Source organism: Vigna angularis, chromosome 2, assembly GCF_016808095.1.
Source record: "Vigna angularis cultivar LongXiaoDou No.4 chromosome 2, ASM1680809v1, whole genome shotgun sequence".
In the NCBI taxonomy this organism is placed as follows: Eukaryota; Viridiplantae; Streptophyta; class Magnoliopsida; order Fabales; family Fabaceae; genus Vigna; species Vigna angularis.
The window spans coordinates 14,087,515-14,111,206 of NC_068971.1; the positions used below are offsets into that span (position 1 = coordinate 14,087,515).

The 23,692-nt window shown below is 38.6% G+C and overlaps 6 protein-coding genes across 6 annotated transcripts in view; 2 read left to right on the top strand and 4 right to left on the bottom strand.

Annotated features, from left to right (window-relative positions):
* Positions 1–1,113: 1,113 nt before the first annotated feature.
* Positions 1,114–4,130, bottom strand: LOC108347152 (soyasapogenol B glucuronide galactosyltransferase). Its single transcript, XM_017586301.2, has 2 exons — positions 4,006–4,130; positions 1,114–2,819 (listed from the first exon to the last, which is right to left on the bottom strand). The coding sequence occupies exons 1-2, from the start codon at positions 4,042–4,044 to the stop codon at positions 1,290–1,292; spliced, it is 1,569 nt and encodes a 522-aa protein (XP_017441790.2). The 5' UTR covers positions 4,045–4,130; the 3' UTR covers positions 1,114–1,289.
* On the bottom strand, positions 3,752–10,669 carry LOC108347565 (soyasapogenol B glucuronide galactosyltransferase). The gene has a single exon (XM_052872144.1). The coding sequence runs from the start codon at positions 8,936–8,938 to the stop codon at positions 7,439–7,441; it is 1,500 nt and encodes a 499-aa protein (XP_052728104.1). The 5' UTR covers positions 8,939–10,669; the 3' UTR covers positions 3,752–7,438.
* LOC108346958 (soyasapogenol B glucuronide galactosyltransferase) overlaps positions 3,752–23,692 on the bottom strand; it is a 30,046-nt gene continuing 10,105 nt past the window's right edge. Inside the window, exon 2 of the mRNA XM_017586033.2 lies at positions 3,752–7,379. The gene's annotated coding sequence lies outside the window, so the exon portion shown is untranslated. The remainder of the gene's footprint in view (positions 7,380–23,692) is intronic.
* Positions 6,338–14,018, top strand: LOC108347345 (uncharacterized). Its single transcript, XM_052872145.1, has 12 exons — positions 6,338–6,477; positions 10,677–10,711; positions 10,802–11,437; positions 11,527–11,652; positions 11,749–12,167; positions 12,264–12,345; positions 12,497–12,586; positions 12,666–12,788; positions 12,865–12,993; positions 13,095–13,198; positions 13,274–13,364; positions 13,460–14,018. Exons 2-6 carry the CDS (start codon positions 10,688–10,690, stop codon positions 12,319–12,321), a joined length of 1,263 nt encoding a protein of 420 aa, XP_052728105.1. The 5' UTR covers positions 6,338–6,477; positions 10,677–10,687; the 3' UTR covers positions 12,322–12,345; positions 12,497–12,586; positions 12,666–12,788; positions 12,865–12,993; positions 13,095–13,198; positions 13,274–13,364; positions 13,460–14,018.
* On the bottom strand, positions 17,446–18,480 carry LOC128195282 (uncharacterized). Its single transcript, XM_052872522.1, has 5 exons — positions 18,237–18,480; positions 18,012–18,148; positions 17,837–17,938; positions 17,683–17,748; positions 17,446–17,592 (listed from the first exon to the last, which is right to left on the bottom strand). The coding sequence occupies exons 1-5, from the start codon at positions 18,478–18,480 to the stop codon at positions 17,446–17,448; spliced, it is 696 nt and encodes a 231-aa protein (XP_052728482.1).
* LOC128195283 (protein FAR1-RELATED SEQUENCE 5-like) lies at positions 19,806–22,037 on the top strand. The gene has a single exon (XM_052872523.1). The coding sequence runs from the start codon at positions 19,806–19,808 to the stop codon at positions 22,035–22,037; it is 2,232 nt and encodes a 743-aa protein (XP_052728483.1).

Consider the following 23,692-nt stretch of genomic DNA (forward strand, 5'->3'; position numbering starts at 1 on the left):
CCATCAACCTACCTTTTTCCCCCTTATTATATACCATAGGCCGGTGGTTTTGTCATTATATAGAAATTGTAATTTATATTAGGTTGAAAATGTCAAACTTAAGAGTATGCTAATGTCTGTTTCTATGTACTGACGGCCATAAACTTTGTTAAAATGATTATCAAACTGCATAATCAGGTTATAAAATAGGTAGACTAATCAGGCTGGGAACTTGTTCATGTCATCTATTTTGTTCCCTAACAAGTAAAAAACACTTGTTGTAGTTGAAAAATAGGAACCACTAAAACAACAACACATGGAAACTTTGTATTGTGCAAAAGAAACTGAGTTATCATCTGACATAGCACAGCACCAAAATGTGAATATTCCATCAACCTACCTTTTTCCCCCTTATTATATACCATAGGTCGGTGGTTTTGTCATTATATAGAAATTGTAATTTATATTATAAAAGTAAATATAATTAATAAATGAAATATATAATAACAAAGCTTTACTGGCTCCATAATCAAGGTATAGCTGATATATTAATGATATAAGGTAAAACTGATATATTTCTTATTTTCGCAAATTGAGTGGCATCAAACAATAATTTTTAGCCTGTTTGTATTATTTTCGAAGCATAATTTGTCCTCATAATATATAGACTTTGGTAATGATGTGTATTGAAACACTTGTTTTCATAATAATTTGTTCAAATACGAATAGAATAGGGCTCTTTATCATTCTCCAAACTCTGTTCTAGTACAAGAAATACTCAAGATCAGAACTCTAGTAATGTTGCTAAGAAATTTAGAGCAGAGTTAGAAGATTATGTAATGACACTGAATTAGTTGCCACAAAGCTTTCAAACCATGTGATTGAAGAAAAAGTCATGTTAGAAAAGCAAATTGGAACCGTTGTTTACATTCCACTTATGTCAATGTCTCCACATTTTGGATACATGGAAGCTTGCAAATAGTTGGTATATCAGTACTCACCAAAATATTCCTCCCTTTTTTTTTTTAGCGGGGAAATTTACCAATCTCTTAGTTAAGTTGTTAGTCTTTGTTTTCTTCTTTTTCGTTTCCTTTTTCCTTATCCAAAATGTTCAAACAAGAAAATGACATGACATAGGAAAAACTAAAATATTATACTGAAACACTGACAGAAGTAGCAAGCTAGATCCATGTAAAACAGTTTCAGAAGTACTTGAAGTTGTTGTTCATCTTGTTCTATAAGCAAAAGGAATTATAAAATCACTAGCTTCACCTCCGAGAAGCACTACATTAATGCTCCATTTCAATTATCTACCCTGCTTCTGTATGTGCTTTAGATATCTTCAACGATTTAAGCTCATATATCAACTGAGTCAAGTTGTTATAAGAGTGTCCACTCTCCTCTATAGTCCTCTTGGCAGCATCACTGAGTTTTCTTGCTCTCTTCCTCATTTCTTTGCTCTCTTGGCTACTTCCCATCAAAAGCATCACAACCTTCACTATATCCTCTCTTCTCACCATTGCTTCATCACCCAAGCTCATCCAAAACGTGTTTTCCTTCACTCCAACTGAGACTCCAATCTTCAAGACATCAACTACCAACTTCTCATTGTAGGATTGCTCAGCAAAGATTGGCCAGGTGATCATTGGCAATCCAGCACTCACACTTTCAAGAATGGAATTCCAACCACAGTGAGTCACCATTCCTCCTATGGCAGGGTGGTCCAATATCAGCAGCTGTGGTGCCCAGTTCCATATGATAAAACCTTTCTTGTTTTCTTTCATCCTCTTCTCAAACTCTTGTAGGAAACTATCTTCATTCTCATTTTCATCCTTTTTCCTGATGACCCAGATGAAGCTATGACCAGAATGCTCAAGCCCATGAGCCAGTTCAACAAGTTGAGCATGAGGGAGCCAGACGAGGCTACCAAAACATACGTAAAGTACAGATTCATTTTGCTTAGAGTTAAGCCAATTTAGCCATTGTGGCTCTTCTTCAAGGTCCTCCTTGTGTCCTCTATTAGCCTTTTGTCCATCATCTTTGTTAACCGACGAAGAAACTGGTCCAATTGTCCAAGATTTGATCCCCAATAAACTCTGATGAAGTTGCTCATAATCGCTTTCAAGTTCATGAAAACTATTATACAGTGCTCCATAGCTTTTAGTCTCCGATTCAAACATTGCATCAAAGTAGCCTGTGGTTTCGTTCTTAGTCCTTTCCCATTCCGCTACCTGCGCTGGCGTCATCTCTATTCTTTGAGGTAAACCGGGAATTGTAAACTTGTGGGTATCAGAGACTAGGATTTCATGAGGTCTATGCTTCCTAATAGAATGACTAACGCAGTTGGAGAAGTAGCTTGAGCTGTAAAAGAAAAGCCTTGGAATGCCCAGTTTTGTAGCAGACTCCACTGTCCAAGGATAGCAAAAATCAGTCACTATACAATCTGGTTGCAGGTCTTGAAACAGAAGCTCAATTTGATCTTTAAGCATTGATATTCCATGCCTGATTTGACCCAACATTTCTGGGGTAGTGCTATCTTTAATGTTTTCAACCCCATCAGGGAGACCAACTTGGTCCGCAGGGAATGGAATCACAAGAGTTCTGATGTCGTATCCACAACTGAAGTCATCTTCAATGTCCTTTTGGAATGTTAAAGCATTGGCTTTGGTAGTGATAATGGTAGCACTCGCACCATGCTTGGCAAATAGTCTGGCAGTGTCTACCATTGGTATCATATGGCCAGGTGTTGGATATGGAAGAAAAAGGACATTGAGGTGGTTGCGCCATTGAGCTTTCATTGCTTGTGCAAAGTTCAAGGTTCTACTCCTTAGGGGTAGATGCTGCTTCAGAAAAAATAAAGCTTGAAGAGAAGTTTCTGGTATATATAGAGAAAGAATTTCAAGCTTGTATCTGAAAAATAAATCAGAACCCTTCATTCTTTGTATTCATATATAGGCCTAATTAAATAAAAGAAATTCCCAAGAGGAGAAAGATAGTAGAACAATACTTGTTCCAGAAAACTCCGTGGAAATTGTCTATCTTTTTCTCAGAGGAGGTTGGCGTCGGTTGCCTATCTCTCAGTGAAGACTTAAACAAAGCCAACGCTAGTCTTTCAAATTTTCTGAAACATCTCTCACGTGGTAAGTGCTGTTCGTTTTATGTGATCGTTGGTAAGGAAAAGTATTATTTTATGTTTGTCTTGTCTGTTGTTTGTTTGATCATGTCGCCTGCTCTTTCTTTCTGCCTTTGTTCTTGACTTACGCATACTATAGATTCTGCTTGTTCGGCTTTTTTGGGATCAGTTATTTTTTACTGTGGTTCGGTTCATGTCTGCTCACAACTCAAGGAAGCAGAACATACATGTCACTGTTTGCTTGTTTTTTATGGCACTTTACCATGTTTCAAATTGCAAACTTTGCATGGAATGGAAAGTTTTCTAAACTTTTCTTCTTGTTTGGCCTATGACCGTTAAAATCCAAGAATGGAATTATTTATACCTATTATAATCCACTTTTATTTACAGTTTAATATATTATTTTACTATTATTATCATTTAATTAATTAACGGTTTAGATTATAAGTTTAATAAATTTTAAAAGAGCTCTCCTTTTATAAAAGAGCTCTCCTTTTATAAAAGAGCTCTTCTTCTTTTGCAGTTACTCTGTTAGAGATTCAGGTAAGAAATCTAACTCACTCACACTCTTACGCTCACAGAAACAAACACCACACAGTATGGGATGAATAATGGATGTGTATTCACAAAAAAGAAACAAGAACACATAATAGTCCAGGAGCTTAACCTCCTTCACCAGGTGCTATTATCGTCAACAAATCAACAAATGTCTAACTAACTAACTAACTGATACAACAAAGAGGTCCTTATATAGGCCTCTTTCCCAAACCCACTTAACTGACTAGCAGTTTTCCCAAACCCACTTAACTGACTAGCAGTTAAGTCCTCTGTTTTCCCTTTCTTCTCTCATAGACCCTCCATTCTCTAACATCACTCCCCCCCTGAAAACTGACCTTGTCCCCAAGGTCGAACTCGGGGAATTGTTCCTGCATCAACCTCCGATCCTCCCACGTTGCGCTGTCTGCCCCTCCATCTTGCCACTCTATCAACACTTGTTCACGTTGTTCCCCCTCTTGCTGCTGGACTCTTCTATTTAGCACCTTGGCTGGCCAGTAGTAGGTCCACCGACTTGTAAATCTGCTGGCAGCTCAGCTTCCACCTACTTTGTCCCAATCGCCAATTTCAGCTGAGACACGTGGAAAACAGGGTGAATCCTGGCGTTCCCGGGCAATTCTAATCTGAACGCCACTTCCCCTATCTTTTTTATCACCTTGAACGACCCATAGTATCTAGACGTTAACTTCGGATGCAACTTCACCGACATAGAGGTTTGTCGGTGGGGTCTTATCTTTAAAAACACCCAATCATCTACCTTAATGGTTACCGGCCTCCTCTTTCGATTTGCTTGCTTCACCATCGCATCTTGTGCCCTCGACAAGTGATATCGCAACTGCTGCAACGCTTCATCTCTTGTTTGTAACTCTTGGGCCACGGCTTCCACCATTGTTTCTCCCGGAATAAACCTTGATAACGAAGGCGGGTCTCTCCCATATACCGCTTCAAACGACGTGCATTTGGAAGCTCCTTGGTAGCTGGTGTTGTACCAGTACTCCGCCCATGGAAGGATCGAGTTCTAGGTCTTGGGCTGCTTAGAACAGAAGCATCGTAAGTATCCCTCCAGCACTCGGTTCAGCACCTCTGTTTGGCCGTCCGTCTCCGGATGATAGGCTGTGCTCATCCGGAGATGGGTCCCTTGCATCTTAAACATTTCTCTCCAAAATGCGCTGAGAAATAATGGGTCACGATCACTCACTATGGTCTTGGGAATCCCATGAAGCTTTACTACCTCTCTCACAAGGCACACCAAACAGCGGTTGACATACTCGGTCACTGATTTCTTCATCCCGGCCCAGAATAGCGACTGTGCCAATCTCCTGTAAGTTCTATAAACCCCGGAGTGACCCCCCGTCGGTGTTGTATGAAATTCGGCCAACAATTTCTGTACCCACTCAGACTTTGCCGGAATAACCAGCCTCCCCTTGTAGTGCAACCGTCCGTTTTCAATGGTGTAAGCCGGATACTTGTTGGGATCCTGTGTGACGCCTTCTCGGATTTTATTCAAGTCATCATCTTCCTTCACTTCTCGCATCACGTCTTGGAAATCTTTCCAATATGGCCTCATTATCCCCATCAATTCAACACCCTCATCGTCCCCTTCGATCTCAGCCTCGCCATCTAACTCCTCGCTGCCTTTTCGTGACAGCGCATTAGCCACCCGATTGCTGGCTCCCGTTTTATACACTATGTCAAAATCGTAGCCGAGCAGTTTGGCTATCCAGTGTTGCTGCACTTGGGTCGTCACCCTCTGTTCCAACAGAAACTTTAGACTTCTTTGGCTATCCAGTGTTTCTTCCCCTGTTCTCCCCTCCGTCGACATTTCCGCTTCTCGCCATCACATTCCCTGTCGCTCTGTATTGTCTCACCGACCCACTGCTTTCGGCCGGACTAGTTCTTCCCGAAGTGCTTCTCTATGGCTCGGTCCTAGCCACCACCGCTCCTCCACCGGAAGGTCGCCCCATGGAGATGGGTTCTTGGTTCCGGCCCATCCCATCAATCCTAGGCCCCGAAGAGCCTCTTCGACATCATGCGCGATCTTCATCGCGGTCATCAGATCTCGTGGGTCGTGTGGTCTCATCTGACATCTCAACTCCTCTCGTAATCCCGCCGAAAAATATCCCAACAGCTGGTGATCAAAGAATTCCTTCGTTTGTCTCGCTAACGCCTCGAATTCCCTGACGTATTCTTCCACGGTGGCCGTTTGTCGGATCACCACCATCCTCTCAAAAATCCCCCCACGGTGCTGGCTCTCGAATCGTATCAACAACGCTTCCTTCAGCCTCTCCCATGATTGATCCTTCGCCTTATCTTGGCAGAATTTAAACCAATACCCGACGCTCCCCTCCATACTAATGTGCGCCAGCTCGACTTTCTCCTCTTCTGCCACTCTTTGGATCGCGAAAAATTTCTCCGCCCTACTAATCCAGTTCAAAGGGTCGGGTCCTTCAAAGGTGGGCAATTCCACCCTTCTTCTCCAATTGGGTAGCATTTCGGGACGCTCCCTGCCTCCTCCTCCTCCTCCACCATCATCGGAACGACCACCCCCGTGATCGTTGACAGACCCCTGGCTCCCGTCAGAATTGTCATCAGCTGTTTTGGCGCGAGCCCCCATCATCCGCATTAGTTCTTGGATGTCTTTGCGCATGGCAATAGATTCTTGCTGATTCGCCGCTGATTCCGCTTTCATCCCATCCACAGCCATCTCGATGTGCTCCAATCGCCCCTCAACAACGTTCATCCTTCCCTCCATAGCTCCCTCTCTCCTCCGCACAGATCCGGCAGGTCGGACCACTTTGTTAGAGATTCAGGTAAGAAATCTAACTCACTCACACTCTTACGCTCACAGAAACAAACACCACACAATATGGGATGAATAATGAGTGTGTATTCACAAGAAAGAAACAAGAATACATAATAGTCCAGGAGCTTAATATGACCGGTCAACAAATCAACAAATGTCTAACTAACTAACTGATACAACAAAGAGATCCTTATATAGGCCTCTTTCCCAAACCCACTTAACTGACTAGCAGTTTTCCCAAACCCACTTAACTGACTAACAGTTAAGTCCTCTGTTTTCCCTTTCTTCTCTCATAGACCCTTCATTCTCTAACATACTCTAAGAACATCCTTAAAAGAACACATATTTCCATCAAAATTAAAGAATGGTCTGCAATCTGCTCAACCCACATTGATTTCCTAAAATAAGTTTGCACCCATAACAAATAACAAAATTTTGTTAAAATAAATTTTGAATAGTTAAATTGAAATATACAAACTTGGATTAGGTTGAAAATATAAAAAACAATCCAAATTTTACTTTTGCAAAATTTATGTAGTAAATTTACTAGTAAACAAGAGTAAGCAAACATGTCACCCCACTGAATATATTATTCTGCAAAGTTAGAAAAATTTCAAGGGAAAAAGCCAACATAACTTTGTTTTGTCATTCTAAGAACTTCCGTACAACACGTGGGGCATTTGGGATATCAGTTAGCCACAATAGTGTTGTTTATCTTACCTCTCACTTCGTCACAATTTCCTGAACTAAAATCATTAAAATATGCAAACGGCAATTAATGGAAAAAAAAAACACTTAAATTATTAGCGGCACAACGAAACAGCGACAAGAAACCTAGCCGAATCCATGTTCATCTAATATAGAAAGTTTCACAAAGCCTTGTAAGCGGTTTATTCATCTTGTTAAAAGGCTTCAGAAAATCATATACATCTCCTAGAGCCATTTCATTGCTGCTCCATTTCAGTTATCTAACTTACTTCTGCAAGTGCTTTAGATATCTTCAATGATTTAAGCTCATCTATCAACTGAATCAAGTTGTTGTAAGAGTGTCCACCCTTCTCTATAGTCTTCTTGGAAGCATCACTGAATTTTCTTGCTCTCCTTCTCATTTCTCTGCCCTCTTCTGTCTCCATCAACTGTAAGACAGCCTTGATAATCTCTTCCCCTTCCACCACATTATCCTTGTCACCTAATGCCCAAAACTTGTTTTCCTTAGCTCCCACTGAAACTCCAACCTTCAACACATCAACTATCAACCTCTCATTGTAAAATTGTTCTGCAAACATAGGCCATGTGATGACTGGCAATCCAGCACTCAAGCTTTCAAGAAGAGAGTTCCAACCACAGTGAGACACAATGCCTCCTATGGCAGGATGATTCAATATCAGCAGCTGTGGTGCCCAGTTCCATATGATAAAACCCTTCTTGCTTTCTTTCATCTTATCCTCAAACTCTTGCAGGAAACTGTATTCGTTCTCATTTGCATCCTTTTTCCTCACGACCCAGATGAAACTATGACCAGAATTTTCAAGCCCGTAAGCCAGTTCTACAAGTTGAGCATGATGGAGCCTAGTGAGGCTTCCAAAATTCACATAAATTACAGAATCATTCTGCTCACTGTTAAGCCAAGTTAGCCACTCTGGCTCTTCTGGAAGGTCCTCCTTGTGTTCCCTTTTCATCTTTTGTCCATCATCTTTGTTAACCCAGGCTGAAACTGGTCCAATACTCCAAGATTTGATCCCCACTATACTCTTATGTAGTTGCTCATACTCGCTTTCAAGTTCATGAAAACTATTATAGAGGGCTCCATAGCTTCTTCTCTCTGATGCAAACATTAGCTCAAAATAGTATGAGACTTCTTCACGAACCCCCCTTATCCAGTTTGCTAGCTGTAGAGGGGTCATCTCTATTCTATGAGGAAAACCAGGAATTGAAAACTTGTCGGTATCGGACACTAACCTCTCATGAGGCCTGTGGTGAATGACAGAATGACTAGCACAGTCGGATAGGTAGCTTGAGCTGTAAAAGAAGATTCTTGGAATACCCAGTTCTGCTGCGGATTCCACAGTCCAAGGATAAGACATATCACTCACTATGCAATCTGGATGCAGATCTTGAAACAGAAGCTCAATATGACCCTTGAGCATTGATATTCCACGACTGATTCGACTCAATAGTTCTAGGGAAGTGCCATCTTTGATGTTTTCAACCCCTTCAGGAAGACCAACTTGAGCTGCAGGGAACGGAACCAGTTGGGTTCTGATATGGTATCCATGGCTGAAGTCACTGTCGATGGCATTTTGGAAAGTTAAAGCATTTGCGGGGGTTAATATAATGGTGACATTGACACCATGCCTCGCAAATAACCTTGCTGTGTCGATCATGGGGTTCATATGGCCAGGAGTTGGATATGGAAGAAAAGTGACATTCAATTGGTGTTGGTGTTTAGTATCCATAGCTTTGGCCATCTATTAGGTTCTATTTCTTTTCTATTAGACAACTTTCTGTGATACACACACAATGGTTATAGACTTATATAAGCTTAAAAATTGTCAGTAAGAAAAATATTTTCCTTATAAATAGCACTTCTTTAGTCACCTAAAAATAATATAATTAAAATGTTACTGTAATTAATTGTAAAAGTAAATAAGTATACAATATAAAATATCACTCTTAGATTATAAGAGAAGGAATAGAGCATGTGAAACCGTTGTCCAATTGTTAATTTATTCAACTTATAATTTTATAAAATTAAAATAATAATACATGCAAGGAGGTTATGCGTGGCATTGAATGAGTTGACATTATGAGAAGGTGAGAGGAGCACAGGACTTATGTTGTCTTCGTGGCTAAAAGTTGCTATATCACATTTGGAATGTCCACAGTGGAATGTTAGACGGATCCTTTTCGGTTTTATTGGTGTGGCTTGATAAATGAGTAGTAATACGGTGACACGCTTACGTGTCACTTACATTCATTTGACACGGTTCACGTCAGCTTTTTTAAAAAAAAACTGCAAAGTGATGAAGGGTAAAAGTGGAAAAACACCTAGGATTTGTGTTTTCAGATTCGAAATCCCCATTTGAGTTTTCTTAAGAAACTCGATTTCCACCACTGTCATATGCTTCTCAGTTTCATCTTTCAGACACCTTTTTGGTTTGATTTTACGGTCCAGGTTTGGTCTTCGGATTTGTGTCGCGCGTTTCCATCAAGAAACTCCATTTCTGTCGCGCGTTTCGTCTTCGGATTTTACCGTAGAGGTTTTTGATTTTTTATTTTCTGTGTTAGGCTGTGTAGTTTTTGTGGCAATGTAATTTTTTGGTACATCGATTTATTGATGTGGGGTTGTGGGGGACCAATCTCTGATTTTTGGGTTGATGTGAGGTGGGGTTGGTTTGTTGGTGATGTGTTCTATGTTGGAGGTGGGGTTGGGGTTGCTTTGCTGGTAACGTGTTTTATGTAGGAGCTTTATGTGTGGTGCGACAGGAAGCAGAGTAGTAAAAAGGTTGAGTCTTTTGAGTTTCATTTTGACCCTAGGGTGTAGGCGTGATACGGGGTCCATTTGGTTTAAAATTGGGGAGGTGGTTTCTTAGACTTTTGAGTTTGTTTTTGTCGCTATGCCGTTGACTGAGGTTGGTTTTTAAGACCCTTTATGCATGCATGAGTTGAGTAACGAGCTGCAGGAAGTGGTTATGTTGTTAATCGTATATGGTTATTTGTAAATCTGGTTTTGTACTGCCGTAGAAGTTTTTTATATTCAATGAGACAATGAGAGCCTTAGAAACAACGACACCCTTCACAACCTGCTAAGCCAGTGAGCTTGCAGGGCAACCTTTTCTTCCACTCCCAAACGAAATCAGATTGCAATATTCTCCCTGCATTAGCTGGTTATCTTGTTAGTCGGATGTGGTGATTTGTAAATCGGTTTTTGTACATCTGTAGCAGTTTTTATATACAATATCAATGTCCACATTTTAAAGTGCAATAAGTGGTGTTATGGTTAGTTATGCATGCATTAGTTACATACATTGTATTTTTTGGTACAGTAAGTGGTCAATGTTCAAATTTTAATATCACGATTCCACTTTATGCATGCATTAGTTTGATACACTGTATTTAACCAATTTATTAATTTGAACATGTGACTGTCAAGTGAGATACATAGTATTATACAATCAATATTATTTTGTTTTGTTAAATTTGCAGGATATAGTGATATGGACAAAGATTACAGTGAAATGGTAAGTATGGTGTATTTTTATTAATTTACCATTAAATATGCACAATGTTGTATTGAATTAAGTAACATACGGTTTGATTTATACTTGCAGGCCTCACTTAGAGTTAGGCATCGAGTCCAGACACAACATATAGTTCAAGTGAACGGTTGCCTATCATCCTTTCAAAAGGAACGTTTAAAGTCAACACCTTTCAAGTGGTTGGTGGATTTGGTTGATGATATGGTTATTTCTAGCCCTATTCTTATAGAGTTAATCAGTAGGTGGGACGTGGTTCATAAGGCGTTTAGGATTAGGGAGAATTTAGTGCCTTTTAGAGTTGATGAAGTTTGTTTTTTTTTAGGTTTACCAAATGTTGGTGAGAGTGTTAATTTAGAGAATGATGTCGGTGGCATTGTCAATGACTTGTTTAAGGATGACGACATCACAATTTTAAGTATAATGGAAAAGATGAAGCATAAGACATTTAAATCCAAAAGAAGTGTTGACATGTTTTGCAGGTTGTATATTTTGTTAGGTTTTGGAGCCTTTTATTTTCCTAGGAATAGTAATGTGATAAACAGTGTCCCTTTTAGTAAACTAGACAACATTAATGATCTAAATATATACAATTGGGGTGATGTTGTACATGGTTTGATAGTAAGTAGTTTGAATCGGGCATGCAATAAATACAATAGCAGATCTTACCACGAAGTTATACACATGGCTGGGTGTGCAACAGTTCTGCAGGTACGTTTATACATTCATTTATTTAACTGTTACGAAATAAATAATGGTACTTTTTGAAAGAGATATAACTACTGTAATGAACTTTACAGTTGTGGGTTGTTGAACACATCAGTTTGTATCATCTTGATGGACGATGTATTTTTCCCCGATTTCTTCATTGGGTTGTTATTAAAGATAAAAGGAAAAAAATCAAATTAAGTTTTCAACAAACAGAGGTAATTCCTTACTTTTTTATATAATGGTTACATTTGTTGTGTTATTTGATTAATATGATTTATTAGCGTTGTTAAAATTTATATTTTGTTTTGAAGATATTGTGGGAATGCAACTTGTCTGAAGAGCAATTACAAAATGATGAAATGAAGGAATCACAAAGTCATGGTGGGAAAAGTAATCCTGAGTCAAATGATGAGAACGTAGAGTTTGCTAGACTTGTGGAAGAGCAGAGAGTATTGATGAGAAGAGTTGACAAGCATGCAGAACGGCTTGATGAGTTACAAATGAAAATAAGACGTCTTGAAGAACAAGTACAGAATGCAATGCCATCTTCTAATGATGGTATGGAGGGACCATCCAAAGCTGCGGGACCATCCACAGCTGACAAAATGAATGATTTAGCTATTGTCAATTTTGTGGATGTGGGAATGGAGGGAGCTTGCAGACAGGACAACATTGATTTTAGAAGTGTTTACACCACCTGCACTTCATCACTTTGTCATGATGGTGATGTGTAAGTTATACATAACTCAATAGAACCAAAAATTCAAAAAATTATTAATAAATGTTTTTATGATTGAAATTTATGAGGAATTTGTTTTGTATATAGAGCGCTTGTGGACGTGTCTAACAACATCTTAACCAGAGGAGACTTGCAATGCTTTTGACCTCGTGCAAAAATTGATAACATTGTAAGTTCAAATACCCGAAAGTTGTTGTGTAGAAGTACTATGTGAGGAGTATATAGAACGGTTAAGATTAAAAAATGGTACGTTATTTTATTATGAAGAAATATAACTGTGAAAAGGATATTCAGTGATTGGTTATGAACTTTTGGTGTAGGTTATGTTGTTTGCGACTGCGATGCTTGTGTTAAATCAATTGCATAAATCAGGAACGATCACTCGATGTTGTTTCAATCCATTTTTTGCGGTACATTAATTATTCATTGATGTTTGACCTTGGTGAAGTACGTATGTTTGAACTAATGTTACTGATGCAATTTTTGTAGACAACGATCATTGAAAGAATGAAGATTCCTAAAAAAAAGAGAGAATTATTGGAAGCAATACATTACCATAATTTCTTCCAACCTCAGAGTTGTTCATTAAATTATTTGTTAAATTCTGAATTTGTAAGTACTTCAATGTATACCTTCATCATAACATGTGTTGTTCACTATATTGATGTTTGTGGTTGTGGTTCTGTAGTTGTTTGTGCCTACTGTGAGTGATGACCATTGGTGGTGCTATTGTGTCAATTGCCAATCAAGGGAATTTTTCATTTTAGATTCTCTTGGTCATAAGAGGCGGACCAGATATGGTATTGACAAGGCAATGGTAAGAGAAGTTGTTTTGTAGACTTGTTATTTTGATGGAAGTATTATTTTAGCGTCAGTGGTGTACAATAATAATGAATGTGTTGAATACAAATTTCCAAGGTCGGTTGTTTGCAAGAGTTATTCAATATGATAGATAATGAAGCAAATTGTGAGGACCGACAATTGAAGGTCATTAAAGAAGATTTGCCAATTCAACCAAATACGTTAGTCACCTTATCCATAACCAATGTATTAGGTTGTGTCATATGTGATCCTTCTAATATTAGTTTAATGTGTAGGTATGATTGTGGTTTGTTGGTGATGAAATATATGGAGTTATGGGACAACCAACCTAAATTTGATGGCAAAAAAATGCCCGATTACACAACGGTTGGTCTTCTTTAAGTATATGTTTGTATTGTTTTAAATGGTTTTTTAAAACAGGTTATTAATTATAATATTTCACTACTGTAATATCAATGCAGGAGCAGTTACAACTTATTCGACAACAAACGGTGTGTGATTGGGTATTACATGAAGGAAATCTGCATAGAAGTACAGTAATGAAGAACTGTGGAATGCTATAGCAAATGAAGAAGTCATGAAATAGGATATAACTTGTAATGATGTTGCTGGAATATGATAGAATATGAAACAATTTTTGTTCTATGGTTTTTGAAGTTGTTATCTATGTATAGTGAAGGATTAGTTATGCACTAGTATCACCAATGTCCATTTTGTGTACATAAGCTATTAACTAAATTAGCAGAACTTGCAGTGAACATAAGTTATTGAGCAAATAACCATATAAAACTTAACAGATAACCACTAACTGTACGAAAAATATGTGACATTGAAATTGAAGTTGAACACTTGTATTGTTGTGTCGTCCGTCTCTCTTCGTTGAAGCCTTGGTTCTTCTCGTTCGTTCAAGCCTTGTCTCTCGTCCGTCTTCTCTCTCGCCGTGTGACTGGATCCTGGACAATGAGAACATTAGCAGAATGGAAGCCCTACATTTATACGGCATTGTCTAGGATTGCTAAGAAATTATCAAATTTTGACATGTATAACATGTTCAAATATGTACCTAATGTTATTTGACAATTTTGACATGTATAAGATGTTGAAATATGTACCTAATGTTATTTGACAATGTACACTATGTGTTTGTAATAAGAATAGTGGTTGGATTTGGAAATGAATTGTTTTTACTTTGCGTTTGTGTTTGTTATAATGACAAAATTAGTGATTGAAAAATAAACGCAGCATTATAATTAAAATTTTAATAGTACGAGACCATTTTCACTAAAATTAATGGTAATTAATGCGAAGGATTTGATAAATTTCTGAAAAATGGGGCTGGTAATCGTTTACAGGACCCCTGTAAACGATTACCCGGGAGAAATTGCGAATTTGTACAGAAAGTCCAACACAGGTACTCAGTCAGATGAACACAGGTCACCATTGGAAAAAAAACTGACTTTTAGGCTAATCTGCACCTGTCTGAGGCTTGTGCAGGTGTTCCAGAGGTGGGAGAGGGTGGATGGTGATGTGATGTGAGGCCAAGGAGGGTGGGGAGACCCCTCATGAGTTGGAGGAGCAAGGTGTGCAAGGAATCAGTGAGACTTCTGAAAAATGGGGCTGGTAATCGTTTACAGGACCCCTGTAAACGATTACCCGGGAGAAATTGCGAATTTGTACAGAAAGTCCAACACAGGTACTCAGTCAGATGAACACAGGTCACCATTGGAAAAAAAAACTGACTTTTAGGCTAATCTGCACCTGTCTGAGGCTTGTGCAGGTGTTCCAGAGGTGGGAGAGGGTGGATGGTGATGTGATGTGAGGCCAAGGAGGGTGGGGAGACCCCTCATGAGTTGGAGGAGCAAGGTGTGCAAGGAATCAGTGAGACTTCTGAAAAATGGGGCTGGTAATCGTTTACAGGACCGCTGTAAACGATTACCCGGGAGAAATTGCGAATTTGTACAGAAAGTCCAACACAGGTACTCAGTCAGATGAACACAGGTCACCATTGGAAAAAAAACTGACTTTTAGGCTAATCTGCACCTGTCTGAGGCTTGTGCAGGTGTTCCAGAGGTGGGAGAGGGTGGATGGTGATGTGATGTGAGGCCAAGGAGGGTGGGGAGACCCCTGATGAGTTGGAGGAGCAAGGTGTGCAAGGAATCAGTGAGACTTCTGAAAAATGGGGCTGGTAATCGTTTACAGGACCGCTGTAAACGATTACCCGGGAGAAATTGCAAATTTGTACAGAAAGTCCAACACAGGTACTCAGTCAGATGAACACAGGTCACCATTGGAAAATTACTGACTTTTAGGCTAATCTGCACCTGTCTGAGGCTTGTGCAGGTGTTCCAGAGGTGGGAGAGGGTGGATGGTGATGTGATGTGAGGCCAAGGAGGGTGGGGAGACCCCTCATGAGTTGGAGGAGCAAGGTGTGCAAGGAATCAGTAAGACTTCTGAAAAATGGGGCTGGTAATCGTTTACAGGACCCCTGTAAACGATTACCCGAGAGAAATTGCGAATTTGTACAGAAAGTCCAACACAGGTACTCAGTCAGATGAATACAGGTCACCATTGGGAAAAAAACTGACTTTTAGGCTAATCTGCACCTGTCTGAGGCTTGTGCAGGTGTTCCAGAGGTGGGAGAGGGTGGATGGTGATGTGATGTGAGGCCAAGGAGGGTGGGGAGACCCCTCATGAGTTGGAGGAGCAAGGTGTGGAAGGAATCAGTGAGACTTCTGAAAAATGGGGCTGGTAATCGTTTACAGGACCCCTGTAAACGATTACCCGAGAGAAATTGCAAATTTGTACAGAAAGTCCAACACAGGTACTCAGTCATATGAACACAGGTCACCATTGGGAAAAAAACTGACTTTTAGGCTAATCTGCACCTGTCTGAGGCTTGTGCAGGTGTTCCAGAGGTGGGAGAGGGTGGATGGTGATGTGATGTGAGGCCAAGGAGGGTGGGGAGACCCCTCATGAGTTGGAGGAGCAAGGTGTGGAAGGAATCAGTGAGACTTCTGAAAAATGGGGCTGGTAATCGTTTACAGGACCCCTGTAAACGATTACCCGAGAGAAATTGCAAATTTGTACAGAAAGTCCAACACAGGTACTCAGTCATATGAACACAGGTCACCATTGGACTAAAATCTGACTTTTATGCTAATCTGCACCTGTCTGAGGCTTGTGCAGGTGTTCCAGTGGTTCGAGATGGTGGATGGTGATGTGAGACCATTGGACAAAAAAACTGACTTTTAGGCACCATTTTGTATGACATAATTAAATTCATTATAACACACCATTAATAGAGATTCAGTTACACAACATACACAACAAAAAGATACATTGTACGTTTCAAATATTACAGTTATCCATGAAATAGTGTTAAAAGAGTGTTAAAAATGTGTTGTTGGAATATCGCGGTCCTTCAGTAAATAACCGAATAAAGTTGTCCATATATCCAGTTACTGCATCAAAGATGTCCATATATCCAGTTAACCAGTAATATTGTTGTACAAAATAAAATTAAGAAATAACCACAAAGGTCTAACAACATAACCATTTATTGTAACCAAATCAGCGCCTATGCATGTAGTGAACGAGCTCTCTGTACACGTGAGCGAGCGTTCGTTCTGTACAGCTGACCGAGCGTCTAGCGTTGTCGCCCATTTATTGTAACCAAATCAGCGCCTATGCATTTAGTGAACGACCGCTCTCTACACGTGACCGAGCGTTCGTTGTGTACAGCTGACCGAGCGTCCAGCGTTTTCGCACATCACCCTGTCGCCCACGACGGTCGTCACATAGCGACCGCACGAACATTTCATAGCAAGCTGACGGTCGTCGCCCCCTGCACGCACAAGAGGACGGTCGTCCACAGAAGATCAAGTCCACGCTCGATCTGTTAGTGGACGCTCGTCCATACGTGAGTCGCTGGCACATGGACGGTCGTTTAAAGGTCGTGCAGACGCTGGACCGGATGGACGCTTGTCCAGACGCTCATCCAGAAGGACGGTCGTCCACATGTGGACGGTCGTCGAGACGCTCATCCAGAAGGACGCTCGTCCAGAAGATCGTAGAGAAGTGGAGGCTCGTCCATAAAATTGGACGCTCCTCCATAAAATTTGTACAAAACCAAATTGCATAAATAACCACTTGTATTGTTGTAGAAAACCAATTCAATAAATAACCGAATAAAGTTGTCCATAAAGTTAAACACTTTTAATTTTCACGAAATGAACTTCATATAAAACTTATAACTTAACGAACATTACATAAGCACTTAATGCAACAACAAATTGATGAACATAAGTTAAGTAGTTCACAAATTTTTCTAAATAACACATCCATGTGACCACGCACAATATTCGACAACAAACAACAACGATAAATCTTAAATACAGTCAACGAAATTATGAAAGTTTTAACATAGGCCATTTATATTGTTCTTCTTTCATCCAGTGCCTTGAGGTTTGTGAAGAGGTGGAATCAATTTCGATAGAATGTCATCAACGGAGCGTGTTGGAGGCTTGTTGGTATCAATTGGTATTGATAGACGTACTAGGTCATCAGTTGGGCCCCCAATATCACTTCCAAAAACCTGCACAATCCGAGAGTATCATTTAAAGTCATAGAAAAGTTTACAACATATGTAATAGTACAATAGAAAATTGTTCACCAAAATCTTTACCTTGACAATATTCCTCAGAGTTATGTTAAGATAGTATGTTTCACGTATTGGTGAAAAAATTGAAACCTGTAGAAATATTATTGGTGGAATCCATATTTTTATGTGGGAATATAAGGTCAATAGCTAAGTGTTTATGAAAATGAAATATACTTACATCTTGTAGGATTATCACACTTCCAACTTTTAAGTGTATGCCTATTTCAGGATGATCAATGGCCTTGTGGTGAACACTTGCTTTTACAGTCCCTTTTGGATCCTGTTAAGAAAGAGGTTCATTTATCAGAATTATATTTGAAGGTGGTCGTCAAAGTAAATATACATCAACCTACCCGAATTGTTATTTTCATGTCACCCAATCCGTTATGTTCACAAGCTTTAACAATACATCGCAACAACGATAACTTACAAGTTCCTCTCAATGAATCAAGGGTTGAGATATGCTCAACCTCATGTTTAATCAACAATCCTGCACATGAAATAACTATTTCGATAATCTTCCTAAAATAGAAAATTACAAAAAATCTATGAACATCAACTCCCAATTAGGTTTTTACCGTGGATGTCAATGAATTTTTCAGCCCATAACCATGCATTGCAAGTGAAGTCACGATCAAAACTAGCTTTAGCTATGTCACTCAAAAATTCTTGTGTTGGAATGTTTTCATTCACTTGTCGGTTAAGCATAGCTGCCTCAATGACACCAGCAGGGCCCGGGATGACAGTGTCATTAGAATTGCAACGGCGAATAAAACTATCAAGATCACTTTCATCAATATCAAGTTCTTCCCATGGCTCCATTGCTCTCGGTTGCTGTTCACACAAAAAAAAATGTACAAAAAATATGAAGTTCACATAAGTAGAACGATGTATTCCCTAAATCGTATGAAGTGTGCATGAGAAAAACACAAAATTTCAGAGGATGTATGCAGTAAAAGTAACCCAAACAATGGGGGAAATTTCAAAATCGGGGAGACAATAACGAAGGTCGGTGTTGTTCTTCTCAAAATTAAAAAAATGAAGAGGATGTGGCAATAAGCAAATATAATCCAGAACCAAACAATTAATTGGGGGTGACGAAAATGAACCATTAAAATTGGGCATACCAGCAAGGAAGCGCAGATATTGTGCCGTTGCAGTGAAATGTTTCGTATTCCTATCCAACCAGAGGTTTTAATAAGACAATTCTGCAATTACATAAATGCCCTTAAGAAACATTAAATGTGATTGCTTGTGATAGAAGTCATGCAATCACTGTCTATTTAATGTCTCTGCCAAAACTTAATGACCCAAACACTTTTCTGGTTTTATGATTGAAATAAAAGGTAGAGATAATGTTGTTCCCAACAAAATGAAGTTGAAACCCAACCATAAACCCTAATATTGGTAGCAGACGAGATGACCGAATGGGGAGAGCTGAGACTCATTTATTGAAGTGCATTAATCTCAACAACCATTGCAGTTTTATTGAATAGGTAAGTTATTACAACTTTCCATTCAAAGTAAGAAACATTTACAGCTGGCCAGAAGGTTGTTCACTGCCTTTATTGTTGGGAAATGATCTTTGTCATCTTCTTTGTGTTTGTCATATTGTTCTTAGTGTCATCTTTGAATTTATACCCCCTTTGAATGCATACACGTGGTACAATGGTGTGTAATGTTCGGTGTGACAGAAAGCATTGCATAGGGGACGTTTGAAAAGATTTAACGTTACAGTAAATGGTTGTATCCTCATTGTTACGTGGTTATTTGTTAAACTGGTTATGGACATATAGAAAAGTACTAACTACCATTAATGAAGGACGATATTAATTAGTCCAATAATGAACAGTAAAAGGTTAACTGAATGAATGTGCTTAAACAAAGTCCATGGACATTATACATGCATATTTGGATGATAATGACATTGGTGATCAACATTTAAATACATTTTTCGATGAAGTTGACATTGATGACCAACATTTATTGCTGCAGTAAGTGGTTATTTGTTCATTGATATGTGAATATTTATTTAAATGGTTATGGACATATAAAAAATTCATTTTCTTCAATATGAAGAACCATACTAATTAGTGTAGTGAGTACTACTCATTTTTTTATTACATAAATGTAGGAAAATCAGGTACATGGATCATACAAATACATGTTTGGATGATATTGAAAATGATGACCAACAAGAAAAACAACAAGAAGAATTAAATGAAGACAATGTTCAACCTCTCTCAATCGCTCCAACAATTGGAATGGTTTTTGAAACTGTTAATGAAGTCAAGTTATTTTATAGACAATATGCAATATCAAAGGGTTTTGGAATTCGTACAAGGAGTTCAAGGAAGAACAACAAGAACGAATTATGTTACTTCATGATGGTGTGTTCTACGGCTGGAAAATATGTGTCTGCCATTCAAAATCAAATGATTGGACGTCCAACATGTGCTAATGACTGTTCAGCTCGAATGATTGTATCAAAAAGAGATGATAAATGGTACATTTCAGGATTTCATGATGTGCATAGTCATGATCTTAGTCCAACAAAGTCCAGATTGTTCCGAGGCAATAAAAGAATGAATCTCAACGTCAAAAGAACTCTGGACTTGAATGCCCAAGCAGGAGTTAGGATTAACAAGAGTTTTCGGTCCTTGGTTTGTGGAAGTGGAGGTTATGAGAACATGGAGTTTGTCGAACACGATGTTAGAAATTATGTGGCCAAACAAAGAAGAGCCTTATCAAAAGATGGTGATGCTAAGACACTCTTAAATCATTTCTCTTCCATGAGAGAATTGAATAAGGATTTTTTTTACGAGATTGATGTGGATGACGACAACCGCATACTTAATGTGTTTTGGGCTGATGCACGAAGTAGGGCAGCTTGTGAGTATTTTGGTGATGTCATTTCTTTTGACACAACATACTTAACGAATAAGTACGACATGCCATTTGCTCCTTTCGTTGGTGTTAACCATCATGGCCAATCTATATTGTTAGGTTGTGGTTTGTTATGTTCAGAGGACACAAATTCATTTGTTTGGCTATTTAATTCATGGCTTCGATGCATGTCCAATAGACCACCTGAAGGAATTGTTACGGATCAGTGCAAAGCAATGAAGAAAGCCATTTCTTTAGTGTTTCCTAACACTCGTCATAGGTGGTGCTTATGGCATATAATGAAAAAAATACCTGACAAGTTACAGAGTTATGCAGCTTACAAAGATATCAAGCGCCAACTTAAGGAAGTTGTGTACAATTCTGATTCAGTTGAAAATTTTGTTTATGGATGGGAGAGGATGGTAACAACCTTTTCACTTCACAAGAATGAATGGCTTTCTTCACTTTACGAAGAACGTCACATGTGGGTTCCTTGTTACTTGAGAAACAGTTTTTGGGCTGGCATGTCAACAACTCAAAGAAGCGAGAGCATGAATGCATTCTTTGATGGATATATTAACTCACGCACTACTCTTCAAGAATTTGTTAAACAATATGACAATGCACTACAACACAAGACAGAAAAAGAGACCCAAGCTGACTTCACATCATTAAACACAACTCTTCCATGCGGTTCACAATCACTCATAGAGCGCCAATTCCAAAAGCATTACACACATGCTAAGTTTGCAGAAATACAGTTAGAATTTAGAGGTAAAATTAATTGTTTCGTTGATGGCGTTGTGGTACAAGATAATTCGTCACTGTACAAGGTGATGGAGGACTTCATTCATAATGAAATAAGGGAAGAGAGGGCATTCATGGTTACATTTCACCGAGACACAATGGATGTTAATTGCAGTTGTTTGCTTTTTGAGTTCAGGGGCATTATATGTAGACATTGTGTTTGTGTTTTGGCCCAAGAGCGAGTGATACAGGTTCCTGCTAAGTACATACTCAGAAGATGGTGTAAAAGTGTCCGCAGAAAGCACACATATATTAGAGCAACATACAACAACAACGAAAAGGACCCACATATTGAACGGTATGATAACTTAATGAAGACTTTTGGAAATATTGCTGAGATTGCTTGTGACTCAGTACACATGACACAATTATTGGTTGACAACCTTAGTTCATTTGTAAAGAAGCATGACCTACAAATTTCATCTTCACCATACGTCGACAACAATAGCCACATACAAGAAGAACACCTGTGTGATAGTAACATAGGCCATGATGTAGACACCACTACAAACACTGCTCAAATCCAAAGCCCCAAAAGTGTGAAGCGAAAGGGTCGACCTAAGACAAGAAGGTTGAAGTCAACAACTGAGACAATCAAAAGAAAGAAACCATCAACAAAAGGCACTTTACTTACATCCAATGCTATTGGTGTAAGTAATAATGTTATTAATTTTTACTGTGTTTAGTTGCAATAATCATTTCGTTATGTAAAAATTTCCAAACTAATGCAAGTTAAACTAACTTCATATCGACTACTCATAAAGGAAACAATTACGGACGTACCATATACAACATTGAGAAACAACAGTGATGTCACAGTCAACACACATTACACAACATCCAACTCAATTGGACCGGTAAGATTCAATTCTGATTTTATAATTTATTGATTTCACATTTAGTAAGTCCTGCATATATTTAGATGGCATTTTATACTCTTGTTCTGTCATGCAGGTATCAGGTGTGCAATCCACTGGGTTCATGTCACTGCTGACATCATTACACAATGACATGCAAAACACACAGTCGTCCACAACTAATATTGACAATGTATTTTGAAATACAATATTCACATTTAGGATTCAATTCCTGACATGTATGTTGTTACATTTTTTTGGTTATGTCATCTGAAATATGTGGTGAACAACATATTTACAATCATTGGACACAAATGTTCTATTTATACTTTTCTAGTGATATCGATTTGCAGTATTCTGCTCTTGTACAAAATGTCTGACACAAATAACCATAAAATTGTATGTCAATAACCACTTACTGAACCAAATAATCAAACCAGTTAAAATGATCAAATAACTATTCTGCCAAATACCACTCCATTTGACCATATCACGCGATGCACAATAACTACTTAATCAAACCTTAATATCAAACGCACTGAAATGAGGTTGATCAATTTATTGTTGAACCAAATATGTGTGAGGACCAACCACAAGTTTTCAATCAAATAACCACTAACTGCTGCAAAAAGGCTGACCATTTCAAATGACCAAATTATTATTCTGCATAATACCATTCCTGGTACCAAAATATTGGGAACCACATTAACTTCTTACTCAACTGTTGCTATCAAATCAGTTGAAATCAGTGATATCATTTTATTCTTGTACGCAATATCTGTTACAACCAACCACAAATTTTCAAACAAATAACCACTTACTGCAGCAAAAAATCTACAATATTGACTACAAAACTGTTTGAGTTATTGCTTATCTCTAATGAAGCACATGGTTAATTCAATTGCCCTTATCAACAAAAATAACAGAAAAAGTTACGTATTCCCAAATCAAATTCAATCAACCAGGAAAAATAACATCTCAATAACAATTACAAATGCTTCATATATTCAACCTCTATTCATCAAAAAATACAAAGTTAACATAATTCAAAATGACATTTCAGTTTGGTAACAATATTTATCATTCCAACCTAATATTGTAAAATAAACAACTTCATAAACTATACAATGCGCCTATGATTTTTCCTATCTAATCTTGTCCAAGGGGTTTTCAGAAGAACACTTCTAACACGCTTCCTAGGTTGAGCTTTTAAACGCGTGTACATGTCAGATTTTTCAGTATCCATCTCTGCATGACCTAAAACATCACCATCATTTTCAATGAAACCTTTTCCAACAGCAGGTGTAACATCAAAAACATTCTCAGAATTGGACTTATCCACATGATCACCTTCAATCTCTGACTCTTTCTTTGAATTTGACTTCCCAATAGATGATACTTGTACCTCATAATGTTCCTGTGAACTACTTGTCCCAAATTCATGAACTAACATGTCACACTTTTTATTCGAATTTGAATTCGTA